The following is a 22,703-nucleotide window of genomic DNA, read 5'->3' as shown; positions in this document are numbered from 1 at the left end:
CTTGGGTCAAACGTTTTGCGTAGCCTTCCACAAGCTTCCCACAATAAGTTGGGTGAATTTTGGCCCATTCCTCCTGACAGAGCTGGTGTAACTGAGTCAGGTTTGTAGGCCTCCTTGCTCGCACACCCTTTTTCAGTTCTGCCCACAAATTTTCTATAGGATTGAGGTCAGGGCTTTGTGATGGCCACTCCAATACCTTGACTTTGTTGTCCTTACAGCATTTGCACACAACTTTGGAAGTTGTCTCTGGCGGTCCATTATCCATTTGGAGAACCACATTTGCGACCAAGCTTTCATTCCTGATGATGTCTTGCAGATTAGCTGCTTCATATATCCACATCTTTTCTCCCTCATTCCTCCTCAACCATCTATTTTGTGAAGTGCACCAGTCTCTCCTGCAGCAAAGCACCCCCACAAAATGATTCTGCCACCCGCTTGTCCAGGTTGGGATGTTTCTTCGGCTTGCAACGCTCCCTTTTCCTCCAAACATAACATGGTATTATGGCCAAAAAGTTCTTTTTTTTTTCATCAGACCAGTGGACATTTCTCCAAAAAGTATGATCTTTGTCCCCATGTGCAGTTGCAAACAGTAGTCGGCTTTTTAATGGCGGTTTTGGAGCAGTGGCTTCTTCCTTGCTGAGGCCTTTCAGGTTATGTCCATATAGGACACGTTTTACTGTGGATATAGATACTTTTTACCTGTTTCTTCAGCATCTTCACAAGGTCTTTTGCTGTTGTTCTGGGTTGATTTGCACTTTTTGCCACACAGTATTCATCTCTAGGAGACAGACGTGTCTCTTCCTGAGCGTGTGTGGCTGGTGTTCCCATGGTGTTTATACTTGCTTACTATTTTTGTACAGATGAACGTGGTACCATCAGGCGTTTGGAAATTGCTCCCAAGGATGAACCAGACTTGGAGGTCTACAATTTGTTTTCTGAGGTCTTGGCTGATTTTGATTTTCCCATGATCAAGCAAAGAGGCACAGAGTTTAAGGTAGGCCTTGAAATTCATCACAGGTACACCTCCAAAGACTCAAATGTATAATTAGCCTATCAGAAGCTTCTAGCCTATAATCAAATTTTTCAAGCTGTTTAAAGGCACAGCAACTTAGTGTATGTAAACTTCTGACCACTGGAATTGTGAACAGTGAATTATAAGTGAAATAATCTGTCTGAAACAATTGTTGGAATTATTTGTGTCATGCAAAGTAGATGTCTAACGCGTTGCCCAAAACTATATAGTTTGTTAAAAGAAATTTGTGGAGTGGTTGAAAAACGTATTTTAATGATCCAACCTAAGTGTATGTAAACTTCCGACTGTCCACACGCTAAGGTAGTATCTCATGAAGGCAATGAAGAATTTAATATGAAAAGTGGTGGTTCGAGCACTGAATGTTATTGTGAAAGCCGGGTATATCAGACGTATACCACAGGTAGACGAAATAGCATTGTTTACTGCTCTAATATAATAGTAACCGAGTTTATAATAGCAATAAGCACCTTGGGTTGTGGATATCTAATTTACCACAGACTAAGGTGTATCCAGGCACACGTGTTGGATCCGCAAAAGAGCAGGCCCACGTATATGGCATTATACACACCCCTCGGTCGGGCTGATTGCTTAATCTTCTAGTGCCTTGTTGCAGATGTCACAATTACGATGCATCTTAATTAAATCTGATCTTAACTCTGATGCGTTCGTGTTTCTGATCCATACACACATACCTGTCCATTATAACATGTGGTTGTTTCAATAGCACCCACCCAGCCCCTATATAGTGCACTAGTGACCAGGCCTGTGGTCCCTTCAGGCTCTTTTATGCGGTTTTGGAGCAGTTTCTTCCTTGCTGAGCGTCCTTTCAGGTTTTCCATATAGGACACGTTTACTGTGGATATAGATACTTTTGTACCTGTTTTCTCCGCATCTTCACAACGGCTTTTGCTGTTGTTCTGGGATTGATTTGCACTTTTCGACACCAGTAGTGTCATCTCTAGGAGACAGAACGCGTCTCTTCCTGAGCGGTATGACGGCTGCGTGGTCCCATGGTGTTTATACTTGCTTACTATTGTTTGTACAGATGAACGTTGGTACCATCAGGCGTTTTGGAAATTGCTCCAAGGATGAACCAGACTTATGGAGGTCTACAATTTGTTTTTCGAGTCTTGGCTGATTCTTTTGAATTTTCCCATGAAGTCAAGCAAAGAGGCACAGAGTATTTAAGGTAGCCCTTGAAACATTCCACAGGTACACCCCAATGACTCAAATTATGTAAATTAGCCTATCAGAAGCTTCTATAGCCATGACAAATTTTCTAAAGCTGTTTAAAGGCACAGCAACTTAGTGTATGTAAACTTCTGACCCACTGGAATTGTGATACAGTGAATTATAAGTGAAATAATCTGTCTGTAAACAATTGTTGGAAAAATTACTTGTGTCATGCACAAAGTAGATGTCCTAACCGACTTGCCAAAACTATAGTTTGTTAATAAGAAATTTGTGGAGTGGTTGAAAATCTAGTTTTAATGACTCCAACCTAAGTGTATGTAAACTTCCGACCTTAACTGTAGGTGTACAAAATTACATTGGTTTTGTCAATGCCAAAATGACTTTGACACCCATGGTTTGGGCTAATAAAGAGGGAGAGGTGTCCTATTACCGGCATACTCCGGGCCCACATGAGGCGGGTAGAAGCGGAAGTTAATGAAGAAGGGGATGGGCACGCCGAACTTGAACCACTCCACCACGTAGGGCTGGCCATTCAGCGGGTAGGCCACATCGCATCCCAGGATGACATTCTCTCCAGCGCGCACCGTCACAAACTGGGGCTCCTCTCGCACGCCGTGGGCACCTGTGAAACGGAGAGGGGGAGTGAATTGTGAGTATCTAGTAAACAGCTAGGGACGTTACTTAATTGTGGTGAAATAACCAACCGAAAGCAACCTAGAAGCAAGAGAGTCATCTTTCATTAGCAGATCATCTACATTGTGTCTTAGCTTGCCAGCATCAACCACAAACATGTTGTTTGTTTTTCACATCGAGAAATGTAAATTAGAAAGCCTTCTTGAAAAATGTTAATGAAGTACAATAATCACAAAACAAAACATGATATACACAGTGGTACATCTTTAAAAAAAAAAAGAGGACCCAACCTAAACAACACTGAAAGGATTATGGAACCGTATTCAACCATGGCTTCTTTTCAGTTGGAATATCATCCATTTTAGTAGCGTCTTCCACTTCCACCAACCTGGTTTACTTTTCTCTCACATAGAGCAGCCTGTTTTTGATGACAAAGAATCATGAACTATGGGTGTCATTATTCAAGGTGGCGACAACAAATTCTATCCTGAGCCAAGACCAATAGTACGAGGAATGAAAGATAAAGGTCATAACTCTGTGAGTGGAAAGCAAACAAAAACAGTGCACTTTGTCTTGACACTATATTCCCTAGCTGCCGTTACATGAGGCTTACTACGAGTCAGACAGTCTGTACGTTTATTTACTGCACTTTCATTACATGTCCTAGACTTTGATGGAACATATCTCAACTGCCTTATTGACAATACATAATTCTGCAGACACAGACTGAGGACTTGATGTTGTTGGTTTACTACGATGAAGCTGTGTCCACATGTTGACCACAGGGCTATCCGTTCTACCAGAGCATTGATCCTCTACTAATTCACGCACGGCTTGGCTTTACAACCGGAAGAGAAGTGTGCTTTCATTTTACCAGTCAATACAGCTAATTAAATGGTGCTCTGCTCACCCCCGTGGCCCATAGGGATGCTGGGGARTATTGGGTTTGTCTTTATGAGGATGACCCACTGCTAGTGTACTGCTATAGGAATGTGCTACGTCCATGGTGCCCTCCAGCCGTTGTATGCTGGTTTTTGTTTCGCCCTGATACTTGATCATTGATCAGTTATTGTAACTTAATGACCAATGTCTCACCAACTCTTCATTTCCGCTACTGGGAGGGGGGAAATGAACTGCCTGGCTAGAGTAGGTACGCCTATAGTCAGGGGCCTAGCAAGAACCTCTGTGAATAGGACAAATCAAAGACAAAGATTGTGGATAAATGAAGATAGTTCACTCAGTCAGGCCTTTTACAGTTGACAAAAGGTGGAGTGTCTCGCTTCCTCTTCCATCTCTGTCAGCGAGCAGCAGAGACAGTGATGCTTGTAAACCTTCACACATCACATTCTGCACTACTGCATGCAAACAGTAGGGTGAAAGAATCCCAGCAACCAGGAAAACTAAGTGAAGGACACTTGTTGAGAAATCAATCCTAACACCAGATATATTATATATACAGTACCTTCAGAAAGTATTCATCCCCCTTGACTTATTCCACTTTGTTGTGTTAGTCTTTAAGAGCTTTGCARACCTGAATTGTACAATATTTGCACATTATTATTTTTTWAATTCTTTAAGCTCTATCAAATTGGTTGTAGATCAATGCTAGACCACCATTTTCAAGTCATGCCATAGATTTTCAAACAGATTTAAGTCAAAATTGTAACTCGACCACTCAGGAATATGTACTCAAAAGATATACGTTACAATTACTTAACTCACGTTTACAGCAAGAGGCGCAATTTCATGGGTGTGAACCAAAGGAAAACTGCACAAGCTTTTCAAGTGCATATTAAGCCCCTATTCAGACTCATGAAAAGCTTCAACAGTCACCTTGGCTGGAGGTCAACATTAAATAATAGCTTAATTGGCTTAATTACCTCACTTTGCACTCAACAGAGGATGGTTATCATATAATTACGTTGCATTCGTCTAATTCTACATTGAAAGCAAAACAACTTCATTTCGGGCAGTCGGAGGATGTTCAAAACCCTGTACTACAGTACAGAGAAATCAGGCACTTACATTGAACACCATTAACATTACAACAGTCATATTTACAGTTACCAAAACATTGCTGTAATGTTGGATGGTGGTTTGCTATATGGATCTGTGTGTGTGTATTCTTCATTGCTTGGCGCCGGAAGAGGCAGATAATAATGGGGGCTGAGGGAAAGCACTGCTCCCAGCAGTGTGTCCCCACACATATACCCAGGGCCTAGAAAGAGACTCTCCCTGCCTCCTCTACCTAGCCCAGCGCTATGTGTTGATTGGCTGCTGGTGACATCACCAGAGAGCGAAAACAGGCCCCTGGAAGGTATGACTTCACTGTTTATACTGATTAGAGGGAGGGAGAGAGGGAGGAAAACGAGAGGTAATCATCTCCTCAGTAAGCAAAATCTCCAGGATTTTTACAAAGAATGACACAGTGGAATGGTCAAATGCTTTAATCTCTGAGCTGCAGGAGGGGAGAGTACTGCATATCCTTCCAAAGATGTTCACAGACCGCATATAGAGGGGGGCTCTAATGTTTGAGCACGGTGCGGTCTGTCTGTCAAGAAGATTCACCGATCGGAGAGAACAGATGAGACAGTCCTGCAATCATCCATTTAAAGCTGCAAAGAATTCATGCACATCATCAGTGACTTTAGCACACAAATTCAAGGAATACCACTAAAATTACTAATCTAACTGACAAGCCACTCATTTTTGTTACTCCAACATTCTATCACTCTCGGCTGTAAGGTCGACATTTGGACAGCGGTCACTCAACGGTGTTTCTGTTTGAAGTCAATGAGCCAACCCAAATGTTCTTTATCAGTCTCTAACCATTTTTTGAGTACATTATGTCATTATATCAATAACTATTTATCCAGCACACCATTCATTTCTGAACAGAGCATGTGAGCGGAGTGTGCCCAATTTGACTGGAGCGTGGAGCGAGAATCCCAAAGGCTGGAGTGTCGGCCTTCTCGCCCACTCCAATTTCGCTCCAGTAGCACTCACTTCACGAGCTCAGGGCATGCCCCTGCTGTAGGCTATACCTCAGTAAGCAGTAAGAACTCTACAAATGAATTCAAAAGTCACTAACAAGTAATGTTTTGTTTAATGTGTATTTAATTCAAAGTCACAGCCTATATGCGCYATTTATAAACTATAACGATTAAATACAATGAAAATGTTTAAATGCTGAGCACTTTGTCCCTACCAGCTTATTGTGTCGCATTCGCAAATGCTTCACAATGCATTTCGTTTTAGGCTATAGCCTTGAAATAATTGAAATAATATACTCTGACCTATTTAGAGTGCTTATATGTTGTTTAATATGAGATGTAGCCTATTTGAAATGATGTTTGCTTCTTACATTCACATTTTCATGTTTATTCAAATACTTTTCATTCAAATCCYTATGGTTTTGTTTCAATACTTAAAAACCAATTGGTAGTTCCAGGTAGTCACAAAAATAGATGGGTGTTGGTTAAATTGTGATTTTAATTAATGGAGCAAATTTGCAGTGGGAGTTTTTTTTCCTGTGATTGCAGAGCGGTAGGAAAGGACATGGAGCACCGGAACACTCCATGAGAGATGGGCGGGATTTCCAACCGCTCAACTCACATGCTCTGCTTCTGAACTGTCACTGAACTGTGCCTGAAGTTTTAAGCACCCTCAATCACACTCCTCGAGAGATTAGAAGTATATATTAAATATGCAGCAAGTGTAACAGGGTCAGGATTGCCCTGTTACAAGAAGTAAGTCATTTTAAGTGTTGCTACTGTGTTGAATGTGCTCTGGGACTGATGTTTGTCTGGTTATTTTCAGGTTAACAAGCTGATTGAGCACACCTGTGCCCATCCCTTTAATCCTGACCTTGTTATGCAAGACTTTCCAAACTCACTGAGCGGTACCATAGTCGAATACTAAAGTCCATTAGCTAGCTTGCACTGAATATAAAGAATGATTCATTTCAGGAAGCAGAAATAAATCGTAGATTGCAGAGAAGTTGAGCTGAAATGTAAACTCTACAATCTACAGAAAATACTTTGGTTTGGATGTTTCAAAAAGAAAGAAAATTAAGTATGTATTAACGTAAAAATGTTCAACCAATTTGATGATGGAGCACAGTCAAAATCTATTCATCTAGAATACCCCAAAGGGAAGTAAAACTTATTAAAAATGGCTTCCTTATTACCGAACCCAAAACTGCCAGAGGAGTCGTGCCAGCCAATAGAGTTACTTTTTACAGGCTGAGCACTTGAATATCAAATAAAGCACGAAGCAGTTTTAGCTCAATAAAGGGAAAATGTGCAAAACCACGCACACTGGATTCATTGTGCCTGACTGTCCGATTATCACTTGCAGGGAGAAGGAATCCAGTGGGACACGCCATGAAAGGGAATCAGATGTGAAACAGTCCGTTTGCGGTGTTGAACTTGTCCAGTTCATCAAATGGGAAGGAAACTGGGCAATTTAATATGCAATTGCTTCGCCTTGGCAGCTCATCTGTCTTTGTCAAATTGAAGGCTCTGCCTGGTCAARCCGTACAGCCTTTACTGTGATGCAGCCTCCACAGATGTCAGGGATTTCGTACTTCTTGCGCTTAGCGGAGCAGAGCTATTGTGAAGYAAGTTGTCAAGGAAGTGAGTTTGTTTATACAGGACGTACTGCCCCCACCTACCGTGACAATCATGTCAATTCGGAGTTATACGGAGCCCTCCGTAATGTTACAAAATTTGTGAGGTGCATGGSGATGCGGCACGGAGCTCGATTTGGCCTCTGCATGCCTCCGTAGGCAACGCAATTACGTCACACCCTCCATACGAAGCCCCTGAACACATTTTTGGATCAAGCATAAATTGGCTTTTACAAGATCACTATCAAAAACCCAAATATCATGGTGGCTTGAGAAAKTAATGAAGCGTAGCGGGAAGGGCAGGATTTGATCTACTTCGGCTCACATGCCCTCCAACGAGTATCACTCACTAATTTTCAATTCAAAGGAGACCCTGCCGGGATGCACAGAGAGCATCTAATCCCTCCACCATTACTGCTGCAGTGTAGTCATGGCCATATTATCATGCTATGCATTTATGTCTATCCAAGTCTACATAGCAAAAGAAAACGGTAATGTGCTGCTTGTAACATCACAGTGAGTTATGATACCTGTGAGATACATTCACAGGGCCAAGTGAGAGATTGTTCTTTGAGTTACGGTTTGATAGTACCTTAGAGGAAACCTTGAGTTGAGTCTGTCTTGTGTACACGGCTTGCTAGCAGTCGGTCTCTCTGCAGAGCTTCACCCCTGCTACACTGGCTTTGCCCCGTTGCCAACTACCCCAGAATGGATAGCCCTAGTTCATACAGTTGAAGTCAGAAGATTACATATACTTAGGTTGGAGTCATTAAAACTTGTTTTTCAACCACCGGCAGGATAGAACAGCGGCATCTGGTAAGACAAGGGGCGGCGGTCTACGTATTTTTGTACACAACAGTTGGTGCACGATATCTAAGGAAGTCTCGAGCTTTTGCTCGAGGGTAGGGTAGGGTTTCTCATGATAAGCTGCAGACCACATTATCTACCGAGAGACTTTCATCTATATTCGTTGTAGCTGTTTACATACCACCACAGTATTCTACCATAAGCAAACAAGAAAACGCTCACCCAGAGGTGGCGCTCCTAGTGGCCGGGGACTTTAATGCAGGGAAACTTAAATCAGTTTTACCAAATTTCTATCATCATGTTAAATGTGCAACCAATGGGAAAWGAACTCTGGACCACCTATACTCCACACACAGAGATACATACAAAGCTCTCCCTCACCCMCCATTCGGCAAATCTGACCATAATTCCATCCTCCTGATTCCTGSTTACAAGCWAAKATTTAAGCAGGAAGCACCAGTGACTATATCAATAAAAAAGTGGTCAGATGAAGCAGATGCTAAACTACAGGACTGTTTCACTAGCACCGACTGGAATATGTTCCGGGAATCCTTGAATGGCATTGAGGAGTACACCACATCTGTCACTGGCTTCATCAATAAGTGCATCGATGACATCGTCCCCACAGTGACCGTACGTACATACCCCAACCAGAAGCCATGGATTACAGGCAGCATCCGCACTYAGCTGAAGGCTAGAGCTGCCGCTTTCAAGGAGCGGGACTCTAACCCGGAAGCTTATAAGAAATCCCGCTATGCCCTCAGATGAACCATCAAACAGGCAAAGCGTCAATACAGGACTAAGATCGAGTCGTACTACACCGGCTCTTACGTTCGTCGGATGTGCCAGGGCCTGCAAACCATTACAGAATACAAAGGGATCCACAGCCGAGAGCTGCGCAGTGACACAAGCCTACCAGATGAGCTAAACTACTTCAATGCTCGCTTCGAGGCAAGTAACACTGAAACATGCATGAGAGCACCAGCTGTACCGGAAGACTGTGTGATCACGCTCTCCGCACCCAATGTGAGTAAGACCTTTAGACAGATCAACATTCACAAGGCCGCAGGGCCAGACGGATTACCAGCACGTGTACTGCAAGTATGCGCTGACCAACTAGCAAGTGTCTTCACTGACATTTTCAACCTCTCCCTGTCTGAGTCTGTAATACCAACATGTTTTAAGCAGACCAGCATAGTGCCTGTGTCCAAGAACACTAAGGTAACCAGCCTAAATGACTACCGACCCGTAGCACTCACATCTATAGTCATGAAGTGCTTTGAAAGGCTGGTCATGGCTCACATCAACACCATCATCCCAGAAACCCTAGACCCTCTCCAATTTGCCTACCACCCCAACAGATCCACAGATGATGCAGTCTCTAGTGTACTCCACACTGCCCTTTCCCACCTGGACAAAAGGAACACCTATGTGAGAATGCTATTCATTGACTACAGCTCAGCGTTTAACACCACAGTGCCCTCAAAGCTCATCAATAAGCAAAGGACCCGGGGACTAAACACCTCCCTCTGCAACTGGATCCTGGACTTCCTGACGGGCCGCCCCCATGTGGTAAGGGTAGGTAACAACACATCCGCCCCGCTGATCCTCAACACAGGGGCCCCTCAGGGGTGCGTGCTCAGCCCCTCCTGTACTCCCTGTTCACTCATGACTGCACGGCCAGGCACGACTCCAACACCATCATTACATTTTCAGATGACACAACAGTGGTAGYCCTGATCACCGACAACAACGAGACAGCCTATAGGGAGTAGGTCAGAGACCTGGCCGTGTGGTGCCAGGACAACAACCTCTCCCTCAACGTGATCAAGACAAAGGAGATGATTGTGGACTACAGGAAAAAGAGGGCCGAGCACGCCGCCATTCTCATCAACGGGGCTGAAGTGGAGCAGGTTGAGAGCTTCAAGTTCCTTGGTSTCCACATCACTAACAAACTATCATGGTCCAAGCACACCATGACAGTCGTGAAGCAGGCACGACAAAGCCTATTCCCCCTCAGGAAACTAAAAAGATTTGGCATGGGTCCTCAGATTCTCAAAAGGTTCTACAGCTGCACTATCGAGAGCATCCTGACTGGTTGCATCACAGCCTGGTATGGCAACTGCTCGGCCTCCGACTGCAAGGCACTACAGAGGGTAGTGCGAACGGCCCAGTACATCACTGGGCCAAGCTTCCTGCCATCCAGGACCGCTACACCAGGCGGTGCCAGAGGAAGGCCCTAAAAWTMTTCAAAGYCTCCAGCCACCCTAGTCATAGACTGTTCTATGACTAGGGTGGTATTGATGGTATTGATGCTCATTATCTCTGCCCTAACAACTTCGCTAATAAAAATTGACACTCTTTTTCAGTGCTCCTTTGCTCTTCGAATGTGGACAGATCGTATCTCACATAAGCGCCTATAAATAACCATAGTAATAACCGCAGAGTAGCATGTTAGCGTTGATGGACCTCAAATTACGAAGGAGAGGAGGAAGCACAACTCAGCCACTCAGCGTCGATTAGCATTTTAGTGCCCAATGAGCGGCTGCTCGTTTGTGCGGCTTGATTGCTTCACCTTAACCAGTTCACCGCTTCTGCAGGGGCATCCTTTATGATGGATATTGCTTCTGACAGCTCTGTTAATGCTATCTCCTTGGCCCTCTTCCCTCCACTTCGCCCCTGCCATCTCATTCCACTATAATGCTTTTATATGGTGTGCATGACTTTGCAGTTGCCCTGTTGATTCATGGTGGCTTACAATTCTCGGAGGACCTTGGTCACTCTGTTGATACTGAGTAAAACAAACTATGTTATTGGACTAAGGTCAGACAAAGGGGTTGTTAATAGTTCAGGAAAGGGTGCTTGTGCTGGTTTCTAAGCTTTACTGACCATCTGAAACTTTACAGTAAAGTCAGCAGGTCAGAAAACACTGCAGCAAAGGAGAATTGAATTGAGATAAACAGTATGTTGAAAAAGTTTGACAGTAAAATAGTAATCTTACTCCCCACTCGAATTTGCATCCAGTGCTATTTATCACAATCAAGCTTTGGGAATCGCAGGCTGTGAACAGTATACCATAAACTGCAGATGAATGTTAAGGCTTGGGATAGTTGAGACGGCATGCACAATACCAAAGCATCGTTGAAAACATGTTTTTATAAATGTTAGCAAATTGATTGAAAATGAAATACATAAATATCTAAATTACATAAGCATTCACACCCGAGTCAATACTTTGTAGAGCACATTTGGCAGCGATTTACAGCTGTGAGTATGTAATCGCTGTTGGCTGTTGATCATTGCTAGACATCCGTTTCCAAGTCTTGCCATAGATTTTCAAGCCAATTTAAGTCAAAACTGTAACTAGGCCTTGTGTTTTAGGTTATTGTCCTGATTCACAATTCAAAAAGGCAATCGCACATTTGAGCAATRTTTTTTGCAGGTGCATAGTAACAGTTGGACAAGATGAGGGAAAAAGGAAACCGCACACTGTCCTTGATAGTATCACTGATCTATAATAAGCTTACGTATCAGCCTCACGGCTTCATCAGAGCTTTTGTGAGTTTTTTTAAAATTAGCACCCTTATGTAGACCTAGCTCCACTCACATCCGTTCCACACATCGAAAGGGGTTGGAGGAGAAGAAAAAACAAATAGGTACTACTAAATATATCAATATGCATTTCATAAATATTCGAAAAAAGTGTGTAAATAAGACGTATTAAACACGTCTGTAAAACCACAATGAGGACATAGACCTACCGAGCAAGTTTTCATAAATCATTGGGTACAATGTAAGCAAAACAGAGTCATCTGAAATAGGGGCATAATTCATGTTCAAATTTAAAACATAACATTCATAGGCATTTCATCATTAAGACCTTTAGGAAATAATGTCTGGAGGGTGAAAATCGCAGTATTGTTAATATCACCTCCCCTGTCTGATATCTTAACTTTCTCTATGCCACAAAATCTAAAAAAGGTAGAAATGTCATGTTTTAGGTCATTAAAATGTACTGCGACTGGATAATCCCTGTTGTTTCTCCTGATTGAACTTTTATGTTCACTGATTCTCTGTTTGAGAGAACGAGAGGTTTTACTTACATAGCACATGGACATTAAATAATGTAAATAACATTTACATACTTTATTCGAATATTTATGAAATGCATATTGTTATATTTAGTAGCACCTATTTGTTTTTTCTTTGCCTCCAACCCCTTTCGATGCGTGGAACGGGTGCAAAAAWWWWWTMTATCACAAAAGCTCTGATGAAGGCTGTGAGGCCGATACGTAAGCTTATTACTGGTTGATGTTTGTATCAAGAGGAAATTATTGATTCTTCAAGAGCAGTGTGCGGTTTCCTTTTCCCCTCAGGTTATTGTCCTGATGAAAGGGGAATTAATCTCCCAGTGTCTGGTAGAAAACAGACTGAACCAGGTTTTCCTCTAGCATTTGCCTGTGCTTAGCCCCATTATGTTTCTTTATCCTGAAAAACTCCCCAGTCCTTAATGATTACAAGCATAGCCATAACACATTGCAGCCACTACTATGCTTGAAAATATGAAAATGATCATCAGTAATGTGTTGTATTGGATTTGCCCCAAACATAACACTTTGTATTGAGGACAAAAAGTGAATTGCTTTGCAACATTGTTTTTGCAATATTATACTGAACAAAAATATYAACACAACATGGAACAATTTCAAATATTTGACTGAGTTACAGTTCATATAAGGAAATCAGTAAATTTAAATGAATTCACGAGGACCTAATCTATGGATTTCACATGACTGTGAATACAGATATGCATCTGTTGGTCACAGGTACCTTAAAAAAAGGTAGGGGCATGGATCAGAAAACCAATCAGTATCTAGTGTGACCACCATTTGCCTCATGCAGCATGATATATCTCCTTCACAGAAAGTTGACCAGGCTATTGATTGTGGCCTGTGGAATGTTATCCCACTCCTCATCAATGGCTGTGCAAAGTTGCTGGATATTGGCAGAAACTGGAACACCCTGTCATACAAGCCAATCCAGAGCATCCCAAACTTGCTCAATCGGTGACATGTCTGGTGAGTATGCAGGTCATGGAAGAACTGGGACATTTACAGCTTCCAGGAATTGTGTACAGATCCTTGCAACATAGGGCCGTGCATTACAATGCTGAAACATGAGGTGATGGCGGCGGATGAATGGCACGACAATGGTCCTCAGGATATCTCTGTGCATTAAAATTGCCATAGATAAAATTGTGTTCATTGTCCGTAGCTTATGCCTGCCCTTACCATAACCCCACCGCCACCATGGGGCACTCTGCTCACAACATTGACATCAGCAAACCACTCGCCCACACGATGCCATACACGTGGTCTGCGGTTGTGAGGCCGGTTGGACGTARTGCCAAATTCTCTAAAACGACGTGGGGGGCAACTTATGGTAGAGAAATGAACATTAAATTGTCTGACAACAGCTCTGGTGGACATTCCTGCAGCCAGCATGCCAATTGCACGCTCCCTCAAAACTTGAGACATCTGTGGCATTGTGTGACAAAACTGCACATTTTAGAGTGGCCTTCTATTGTCCKCAGCACGAGGTGCACCTGTGTAATGATCATGCTGTTTAATCAGCTTCTTGGTTTGGCAAATCTGTCAGATGGATGGATTGTCTTGGCAAAGGAGAAATGCTCACTAACAGAGATATAAACAAATTTGTGCACAAAATTTGAGAGAAATAATKTTTTTGTGTGTATGGAACATTTCTGGGATATTTTATTTCAGCTCATGAAACATGGGACTAAAACATGTTGTGTTTATATTTTTGTTCAGGCTTCCTTCTTTTCACTCTGTCAATTATGTTAGTAGCCTAGTGGTTAGAGCATTGGGCCAGAAACTGAAAGGTTGCTGGATCTAATCCCTGAGATGATAAGGTAAAAATCTGTTATTCTGAGCAAGGCAGTTAACCCACTGTTCCCCGGGAGCTGAAGAWGTGGATGTTGATTATGACAGCCCCCTGCAGCTCTCTGATTCAGAGGGGTTGGGTTAAATGCGGAAGACATTTTTCAGTTGAATGCATTCACTTGTACAACTGACTAGGTATCCCCCTTTCTTAACTACAATGTTGTTGATCCATCATCAGTTATCGCCTMTCTCAGCCATTAAACTCTGTAACTGTTTTAAAGTCACCACCGGCCTCATGGTGAAATCCCTAAGCGCTTTCCATCCTTTCCGGCAACTGAGTTTGGAAGGACGCCTGTATCTTTGTAGTGACTGGGTTTATTGATACACCATCCAAAGTGTAATTAATAACTTCATCATGCTCAAAGCGATATCCAATGTCTGCTTTTTTGGTTTGTTTTACCAATCTACCAATAGGTGTGCTCTTCTTTGCAGGSGATTGGAAAACCTCCCTGGTCATTGTGGTTGAATCTGAGGGACCTTACAGATAATTGTATGTGTTGTATGTGTGGGGTACAGCGATGAGGTAAGCTTAGACCTAAACATTTTTTTTTAACACTATTATTATTGTTATTATCACTCTAACTTATGTGACTTGTTAAGCAGATGTTTACTCCTGAACTTTTTTAGGCTTGCCATAACAAAGAGGAGATTGACATCTCAGCATTTCATTTTTAAATTAATTTGTAAAATATTTGAAAAACACATTTCCATTTTTGGGGTATTGTGTGTATGCCAGTGACCAAAAAATCTTAATGTAATCCATTTTAAATTGAGGCTGTAACACAACAAAATGTGGGGGAAAATCTAATGGTGTGAATACTTTCTGTAGGCACTGTATCTAAAATACASTTGTCAGGAGTCAACTGTATTCATGAGGCAACAGGGAACTTGCTTGCAGAGATTTTGGAGAAAGTAGTATTTGAACTTGTTGCCAGCTTCCATTTAAGATCCCACCATGGAATGTCTTTGAAGAGGTCAAAGAAACTGGGTCTGATTTTGAGCCTCTTACCCCCTGGTGTCTGGCCAGAATTAAGGGCAGATGGCGGAGGGTGGATCAGCAGGCCTCTACTCCACTAAGGTTGGACACTCACAGGACAGTGGCTAAGTCCCGATTCTCCACCATAAGTCCCGATTCTCCACCATTCTCCCGAAGTGTGCACTCAAACTTTCTTGCATGGCTTTTTACAAAAATGCTTACACAATTCCTATGCTTTTAAATCCATGATGAGTGTGCAAGTGGACACTTCTGAAAAATGGTGGAGAACCAGCACAGTCAGAGCAACTCCATGGCCAAACAGAAACTATATCTGCATATGCTCTCTTCAAAGACAACACAGCAGAGGGTTTAGGGTGAGTACAGCTAATCCAGATGGTTTGTTGGTATTTGAGGTTTAATGAAAAACGTAATCCGCAAACGTACGAAAATAGGTGGCGAGGAATCTCTTGCTTCACCGAAAACAGTGATACTATCTACTACATTCAATTCAATCATGCAGAGGTAAAAACCTGTATGTTATGTCTGGAAATATGTCTGAGGGAGTACTAGGCTTGTGATGGTTATTGTTAGGCTTCTGTCTCTACATTCAAATGGACCTGTGATTTTTGGCACAGGATTGCGACTGGTAGACTGGTGGGCACAGTTAGCGTCTGTGTCTACCACTTAAAGCCGCTTTATTATGRGGGGGACTTAATCCACTTTATTTGATTAAGCATGCACACTTTTCGGACTGAAAGAGAACAGATGCAATCAATCGCATGCTTTGGAAAATCCTTGAAAATGTACCAGAGTTCAGTTGACTAGAGTACTCTATTTTCTGAAGAAGCTAGCTTAGCATATTAGCATTCAACAACAAAATGTTAGCCTAATCTGGACCAAAATCTGTGAGGACAAACATTGAATCCTAAACTGTAACTAACAACAAAGAGATGGCTTCAAATATAATGAACAGATCTACTGTCTCACTGAAGTATTAGGCTTGGAACACAAGGCATGAGAGAAATGTTGACCTAACTGCCTACTGTTCTATAWCAATGACTAAGAGTGCAATTACGAAGTGTATTTGGGTTAACTGTCCTTTCGTATTCTCCTTGACATGTCTAGGACTGACATCCTGGGTTATATTTACTTAACTCTTACAAAGGCAAACTYCTGCTTTTCTTGATCATTACATGCTAACAACAAACACTAAAGACCTAGCACCCAAAGTATAATGAGAGGAAATTACTTAATTTGGTTCTTCCTCTAGGCCTGGAGTAGTACGTGTAACTAATACTGTGTGTACATTGTGTTCTGGAGGGCATCTTCACTGGGACCTCTCCATGGGACCAAAGGCCTACATGCCATGACCTTCAATGGAGAGAGAGCCCAGAGGATATCCACACACACAAACAAGAAGAGGAAAGCAAATTATTATTATTTCCTCTCTACTGACTAGTCTAATGTATCGCATAAAAAAATGGCAAAGGTAAGCCTAGGAAAAGGAGTTGGCCCGTTGCTGCCAAAACACAGAGCAGACAGGACATTGAATTCAGTGAAATCGAGAGGTGGAGGGGTATGCCTCTTCATCAACACCAAATGGTGTGCAGACTGTAGCGCAGTGGAAGTCTCAACCTATCCGTCTTGGAATACCTGATGGTCAAATGCCGACCCTTCTAATGCCTGAGAGACTGTTCAGCTGTTATTGTGACTGCTGTATATWTTCCACCACAGCAGAAGAAAAACAACAAGCTGGCACTTAAACTGTACAAGGCTATGCACCCGGAAGCTGCTTTCCTTGTTGCCGTGATTTTAATTCCCCGTCATTAGGACACTTAATGCCCAACTTCCATCAACACGTCTCCACCACTTGGGGCGATAAAGTCTTAGACCACTATTACTCTACCCACAAGCAAGCATACAAGGCCCTCCCTCATCTCCCCTTTGGCAAAGCAGATTATGACTCTATACTCCTGCTTTCTGTCTACAAGCAGAAGCTCAAAAACAAAGTACCCCTGACACACTCCGATTCGGAGGACTATTTCTCAACGGAGCGCACYGAATGGAATATGTTCCGGGACTACGACAATAGCGTCAATGAGCTAACCCCCTCAGTCACCGGTTTCATTAGGAKATGCATCGCTGACGTTGTCCTCACAGGGAAGGTTCAGTGCTTCCCCAATCAAAAGCCCTGGATTAACACCGAAGTTGGCGTTAATTAAAGGACAAGGCTACCGCAAACAGGCCTTTCGCAGCCAACCCCGATGCTACGGCTGAGGACATGAACAAGTAGTCCCGCTACGACCTCTGCAGAGCCATCAAACAAGCAAAAGGACAATATAGGAACAAGGTGGAATCCTAATAAACGAGCTCCAACGCCCGTCGCATGTGGCAGGGGCTACAGTCCATTATGGATTACAAAGGAAGGCCCATACGTGATCTGCCCAACGATGCCTCTCTCCCACTGGCTCCAGGTCATCTACAAGTTCATGCTAGGTAAAGCTCTGCCTTATCTCAGTTCACTGTTCACGATAACAACATCCACCCGTAGCACGCGCTCCAGCTGGTAAATCTCACTGATCATCCCAAAAGCCAACACCTCATTCGGCCGTCTTTCCTTCCAGTTCTCTGCTGCCTGTGACTGGAACGAATTGCAAAAATCGCTGAAGTTGGAGACTTTTATTTCCCTCACCAACTTTAAACATCTGCTATCTGAGCAGCTAACCGATCGCTGCAGCTGTACATAGTCCATCTGTAAACAGCCCACCCAATTTACCTACCTCATCCCCTTACTGTTTTTATTTATTTACTTTTCTGCTCTTTTGCACACCAGTATCTCTACTTGCACATGATCATCTGATGATTTATCACTCCAATGTTAATCTGCTAAATTGTAATTATTCGCTCCTATGGCCTATTTATTGCCTACCTCCTCATGCTTTTTGCACACAATGTATATAGACTCATTTTCCCCCCCTACTGTGTTATTGACTTGTTTATTGTTTACTCCATGTGTAACTCTGTGTTGTTGTCTGTTCASACTGCTATGCTTTATCTTGGCCAGGTCGCAGTTGTAAATGAGAACTTGTTCTCAACTAGCCTACCTGGTTAAATAAAGGTGAAATAAAAAAAATTAAAAATACAAGACGAACTCAATACATTTTAAGCGCGCTTCGACAAAAATCACATTGAGCCGTGCACGAGGGCGCCRGCTGACTCAGGGGAGTGGGTGATCTCACTCGCCGAGGCCGACGTGGGTAGCTTGCCGTAATTTTTCATATGTTTCATTACAAACTGTCATTATCAAATCTCACAAGTACCAGACACCGCAAGCTCCCAGTTAATATCTAATCAAACACAACATTGACATTATCCCACCCCTGGATAGCCACTATTGGCTTAAAAAGCCAAACCTAACATAATATCTGCCAATTAATTTCCAGCAATATGTTTGCGTGTGTTTTCACAGTTTATGTGATAACTTTAGCCAGTTGATGTAATAACCATCTTGTGGGTTGACAAATACTTTCCCCAAAACCTTCTCAATTAAATGTTAACTGCAAAGTAGGCTTACCTGGCAGAAGTATATCATGAGTAAGTATATCATTTGTATCTATTATTTGKAAACTTTGCCATCAAATGAGCAGCAGCTGTACAGAACCAATTGCTAGACTGGCACAGACTGCACATTCCTCACTCGCTAGACGCACAATTAAAGGGCAATTACACTCAAATCTACAGAACATCCAATTTCGTTGTTTCTCTGGGAACAACTGCAATTTGGAGAGTGAAAAACTAAACAAATCTAAATCCCGGAAAAATATCACATAATTTGGAAAAATACAAGACAGAATTTTGAGGGGGAAAAAAAATATCTGCTTTTTTCGGGCCCGCTTATAGTTGTTAATTAACCATTACTGTACCAGGTAAATYGACAGAAAACATAGTGCACTACTTTATCTTGTTCACTAAGGACCTGAGAGTCGAACGGGAGAGAAGAGAAGAATGTGCCTCTTTGAAAGCTACAAACAAATGAGTAGCTCACAACATATTTCAATTTTTAAAAGTAGCTTTAATGCTAGAAAACGTTGGAGTCCCCTGCCCTAGACCCACTCCAATTTGCATACCGCCCCAACAGATTCATACGACGCGCAATCTCAATTGTACTCCAACTGCCCTCACCCACCTAGATAAGAGAAATATCAATGTGAGAATGCTGTTAATTGACTACAGCTCAGTGTTCAACACCATAGTCCCGTCACCACATTGACAGCACATTGACACCACATTGACAGGGTCCCAAGCTTGGTCTCCCTCTGCAACTGGATCCTGGACTTCCTGATGGGCCAACCCCAAGTGTTGAGAGTAGGCAACATCACCTCCGCCACTCTGATCCTCAACACGTGAGCCCCACAGGGGTGTGTGCTTAGTCCCCTCCTGTACTCTCTGTTCACCCACGACTGCGTGGCCACTCAGGACCACTCGTGGTCACTCAGTACCATAATCTAGTTTGCTGACAACACAACAGTGGTAGGCCTGATCACTGGCGACAATGAGACAGCCTACAGGGAGAAGGTCAGTGACCTGGCAGTGTGGTGCCAGGACAACTACCTCTCCTTCAACATCAGTAAGACCAAGGAGCTGATCGTGGACTACAGGAAACATGYGGGCGAGCACGCCGCCATCCACATTGACAGGGCTGCAGTAGAGCGGGTCGAGAGCTTCAAGTTCCTCGGTGTCCAAATCACTAAGGACTTAAAATGGTCCACACACACACGCAAACAGTCATGAAGAAGGCGCGACAGCACCTCTTCCCCGCAAGGAGGTTAAACAACTTRGGCATTGGCACGCATCTTGACAGGCTGCATCCCTGCTTGGTATGGYAACTGCACCACCCTCGATCGCAATGTCGCTACAGAGGGTGATGCGGACAGCTCAGTACATCACCCGGGGCTGAGCTCCTTACCAACCAGGACCTCTATAACATGTGGTGTAAAAGGAAGGCCCGGAAAATTGTTAAAGACTCCAGATACCCAACCCATAGACTGTTCCCCCCAGAACATCAAGTTTGACACCAACGGCCTCCTGAGCAGCTTCTATCCCCATTCCATAGGACTGCTAAATAGCTAACAAAATGGCTACGTGGAGTATCTGCATTGACCCTTCTATTTTATTTTTGCACTGACTCTGCGCGCACACACACCAACACACACACTGACACACACACTTATTTTGCTCACACACACACACACACACACACACACACACACACAGACTCTACACACACACTAGGGCTGTGGCGGTCATTAACTTTTGTCAGACGGTTATTGTCATGCAAAAGTTTGCCGGTCTCACGGTAATTGCCCGTTAATTAACATAAATAAGTGTAGCATCAACAGGCTCCCACACATACAAGCCGCTGATACACGCCTTTGGAACACCTACATTCCATTATCTTATATGATTTTATAATAAGAAGAATATAATTGAACTTAGCTGAATAAAATAGAAAGGATATTTTTCCCATTCCGCAGCTAGTGTACGTGTATATATGAAGTGGCTATGTTGTGTGTAAAAGAGATCATTTGAAACAGYTCCTATACGCTAGGTTTAGAGTTATTTGGGAACTTTATTTGTAAATGATACAAGCCTTAGAATGTCTTAGAAATCAAAACATATATGAGGTGCATGATGCGACTTTAAGCGATTGATGATTTGAGAAAGTCGCAAAAAAAGCTTCCTTGCCTCAGGTTGCACAGCTGTTCTCTCATCAAGTGATCATATTTTCATTATTCACAATTTAATCTTGTCTTTACTAATATGTCAAATAAGTTTTGATTTAGAATGGCCCATTATCAAATGGGCAGGAACAGGGGCAGGGGGGGAAAAAACATGCCATCCGTATGCACTTGGATAGCGAGCCTCGCTGAGCAACAGGTGATATTCCGACCAAACTCTGCATGCCAGGGCTCTCCAAATCTGTTCCTGCTTAATTTGGGAAACCAAGTGAAATCTGTTCGGGAACATCGATAGTACCATGTTTTGACAACCAAACATATTTAATTAAACTGTTGACAGCCCTTCTCTCTGCACGCTCGAGAAAGGAATGAAGGAGAAAGAGGAGATGGAAACGCATAGTGGTTAGATAATTCTGTAGCTAAATATGAAAGGGTCAGCCTATTAATTATGAAATATTTTTTTAAATGTTCCTATTACTCGGCTATTCAAAATCAAATTCACTATAATTGTAGGCTTAGCCGCCCTGCACAATCAATGAACCAACAGCATTGCCTAGGCCTAAACGTTCTCTCCCAGACTCATGGATATAATGTCTGGAGTGTAGTATAATGTAAACAGTCCATCCAGTATGAATAATGGTACAGTCCACCTCAAAGCGGTTTACTAGAATTTGTTTAATTCTGGAGTATCCGCTAACCCAATTATGTTACCAAAGACATCTTAAAATCAGTTATTTGTTTGTTTTTTCTGCCGTACGCAATATGTGGTAGGTTATGTGTTGTATAATGGCACAATCATTATTTTAATAAAGTTTTTTTTGGGGGGGGGGGGCTGGGCTCATAGGCCTGGGCTCATAGGCCTAAGCGCTGTCCATTTTCATTGTGTTAGGCTTTGAAAAAACATCCACAACGAACATGTTTTCCACTCAGTTTCAATCTGTTGAACTTCTTTCTTCAAATTGATCAATCACATTGAGGTAAGTTTTAAAGCATACTGTTTAGTAAGTGATTTTGATGTGATTTTCAAATGCATTGCATTGATATCAAAGTGTTAGAGGGACAATAGAGCCCTGAGTACCAGTCCATTAGGACCTGATGATCGTTAGCAAGTTGGGTACTACCAAAGCATGTCCAGAGTGCATAAGAGGAGATAACTATGACTCAACGGTCACGTGGAATTTTACTGCGGTCAAGACTCATGACTGCCAGTGTGGCGGGAATACAGTCACGGCAACAGTCCTTCACACATTCACATACGATCATCATATACTGTACACTGATGCTACTCTGTTTATCATATATCCTGCTGCGTAGTCAACTTACCTCTATACATACCTAACCCTATCACTCCAGTATTCCTGAACAGTGTAAATATGTTATTGGCCCTGGAACTGACCTTGTATATACACTACCGATCAAAAGTTTTCAAACACTTACTTCATTCAAGGGTTTTTCTTTATTTTTACTATTTTCTACATTACAGAATAATAATGAAGACATCAAAACTATGAAAAAACACATATGGAATCATGTAGTAACCAAAAAAGTGTTAAACAATTCAAAATATATTTTATATTTGAGATTCTTCAAATAGCCACCCTTTGCCTTGACAGCTTTGCACACTCTTGGCATTTTCTCAACCAGCTTCATGAGGTAGTCACCTGGAATGCATTTCAATTAACAGGTGTGCCTTCTTAAAAGTAAATTTGTCAAATTTCTTTCCTTCTTA

At 42.5% G+C, this 22,703-nt stretch overlaps 1 protein-coding gene across 2 annotated transcripts in view; it reads right to left on the bottom strand.

Moving 5' to 3' along the window:
- Nucleotides 1–22,703, bottom strand: part of igsf9bb (immunoglobulin superfamily, member 9Bb) — a 188,267-nt gene that overhangs the window by 134,453 nt on the left and 31,111 nt on the right. For both annotated transcript variants that reach the window (XM_024013614.2, XM_024013615.2), the window contains exon 2: nt 2,658–2,849. In XM_024013614.2, coding sequence (XP_023869382.1) covers nt 2,658–2,849 — 192 coding nt within the window. The remainder of the gene's footprint in view (nt 1–2,657; nt 2,850–22,703) is intronic.

The sequence above is a fragment of the Salvelinus sp. IW2-2015 genome, linkage group LG20 (assembly GCF_002910315.2).
Source record: "Salvelinus sp. IW2-2015 linkage group LG20, ASM291031v2, whole genome shotgun sequence".
NCBI classification, from domain to species: Eukaryota; Metazoa; Chordata; class Actinopteri; order Salmoniformes; family Salmonidae; genus Salvelinus; species Salvelinus sp. IW2-2015.
The sequence above is the reverse complement of the archived record's forward strand: the minus strand, read 5'-3'. Positions and strand labels throughout refer to the sequence as shown.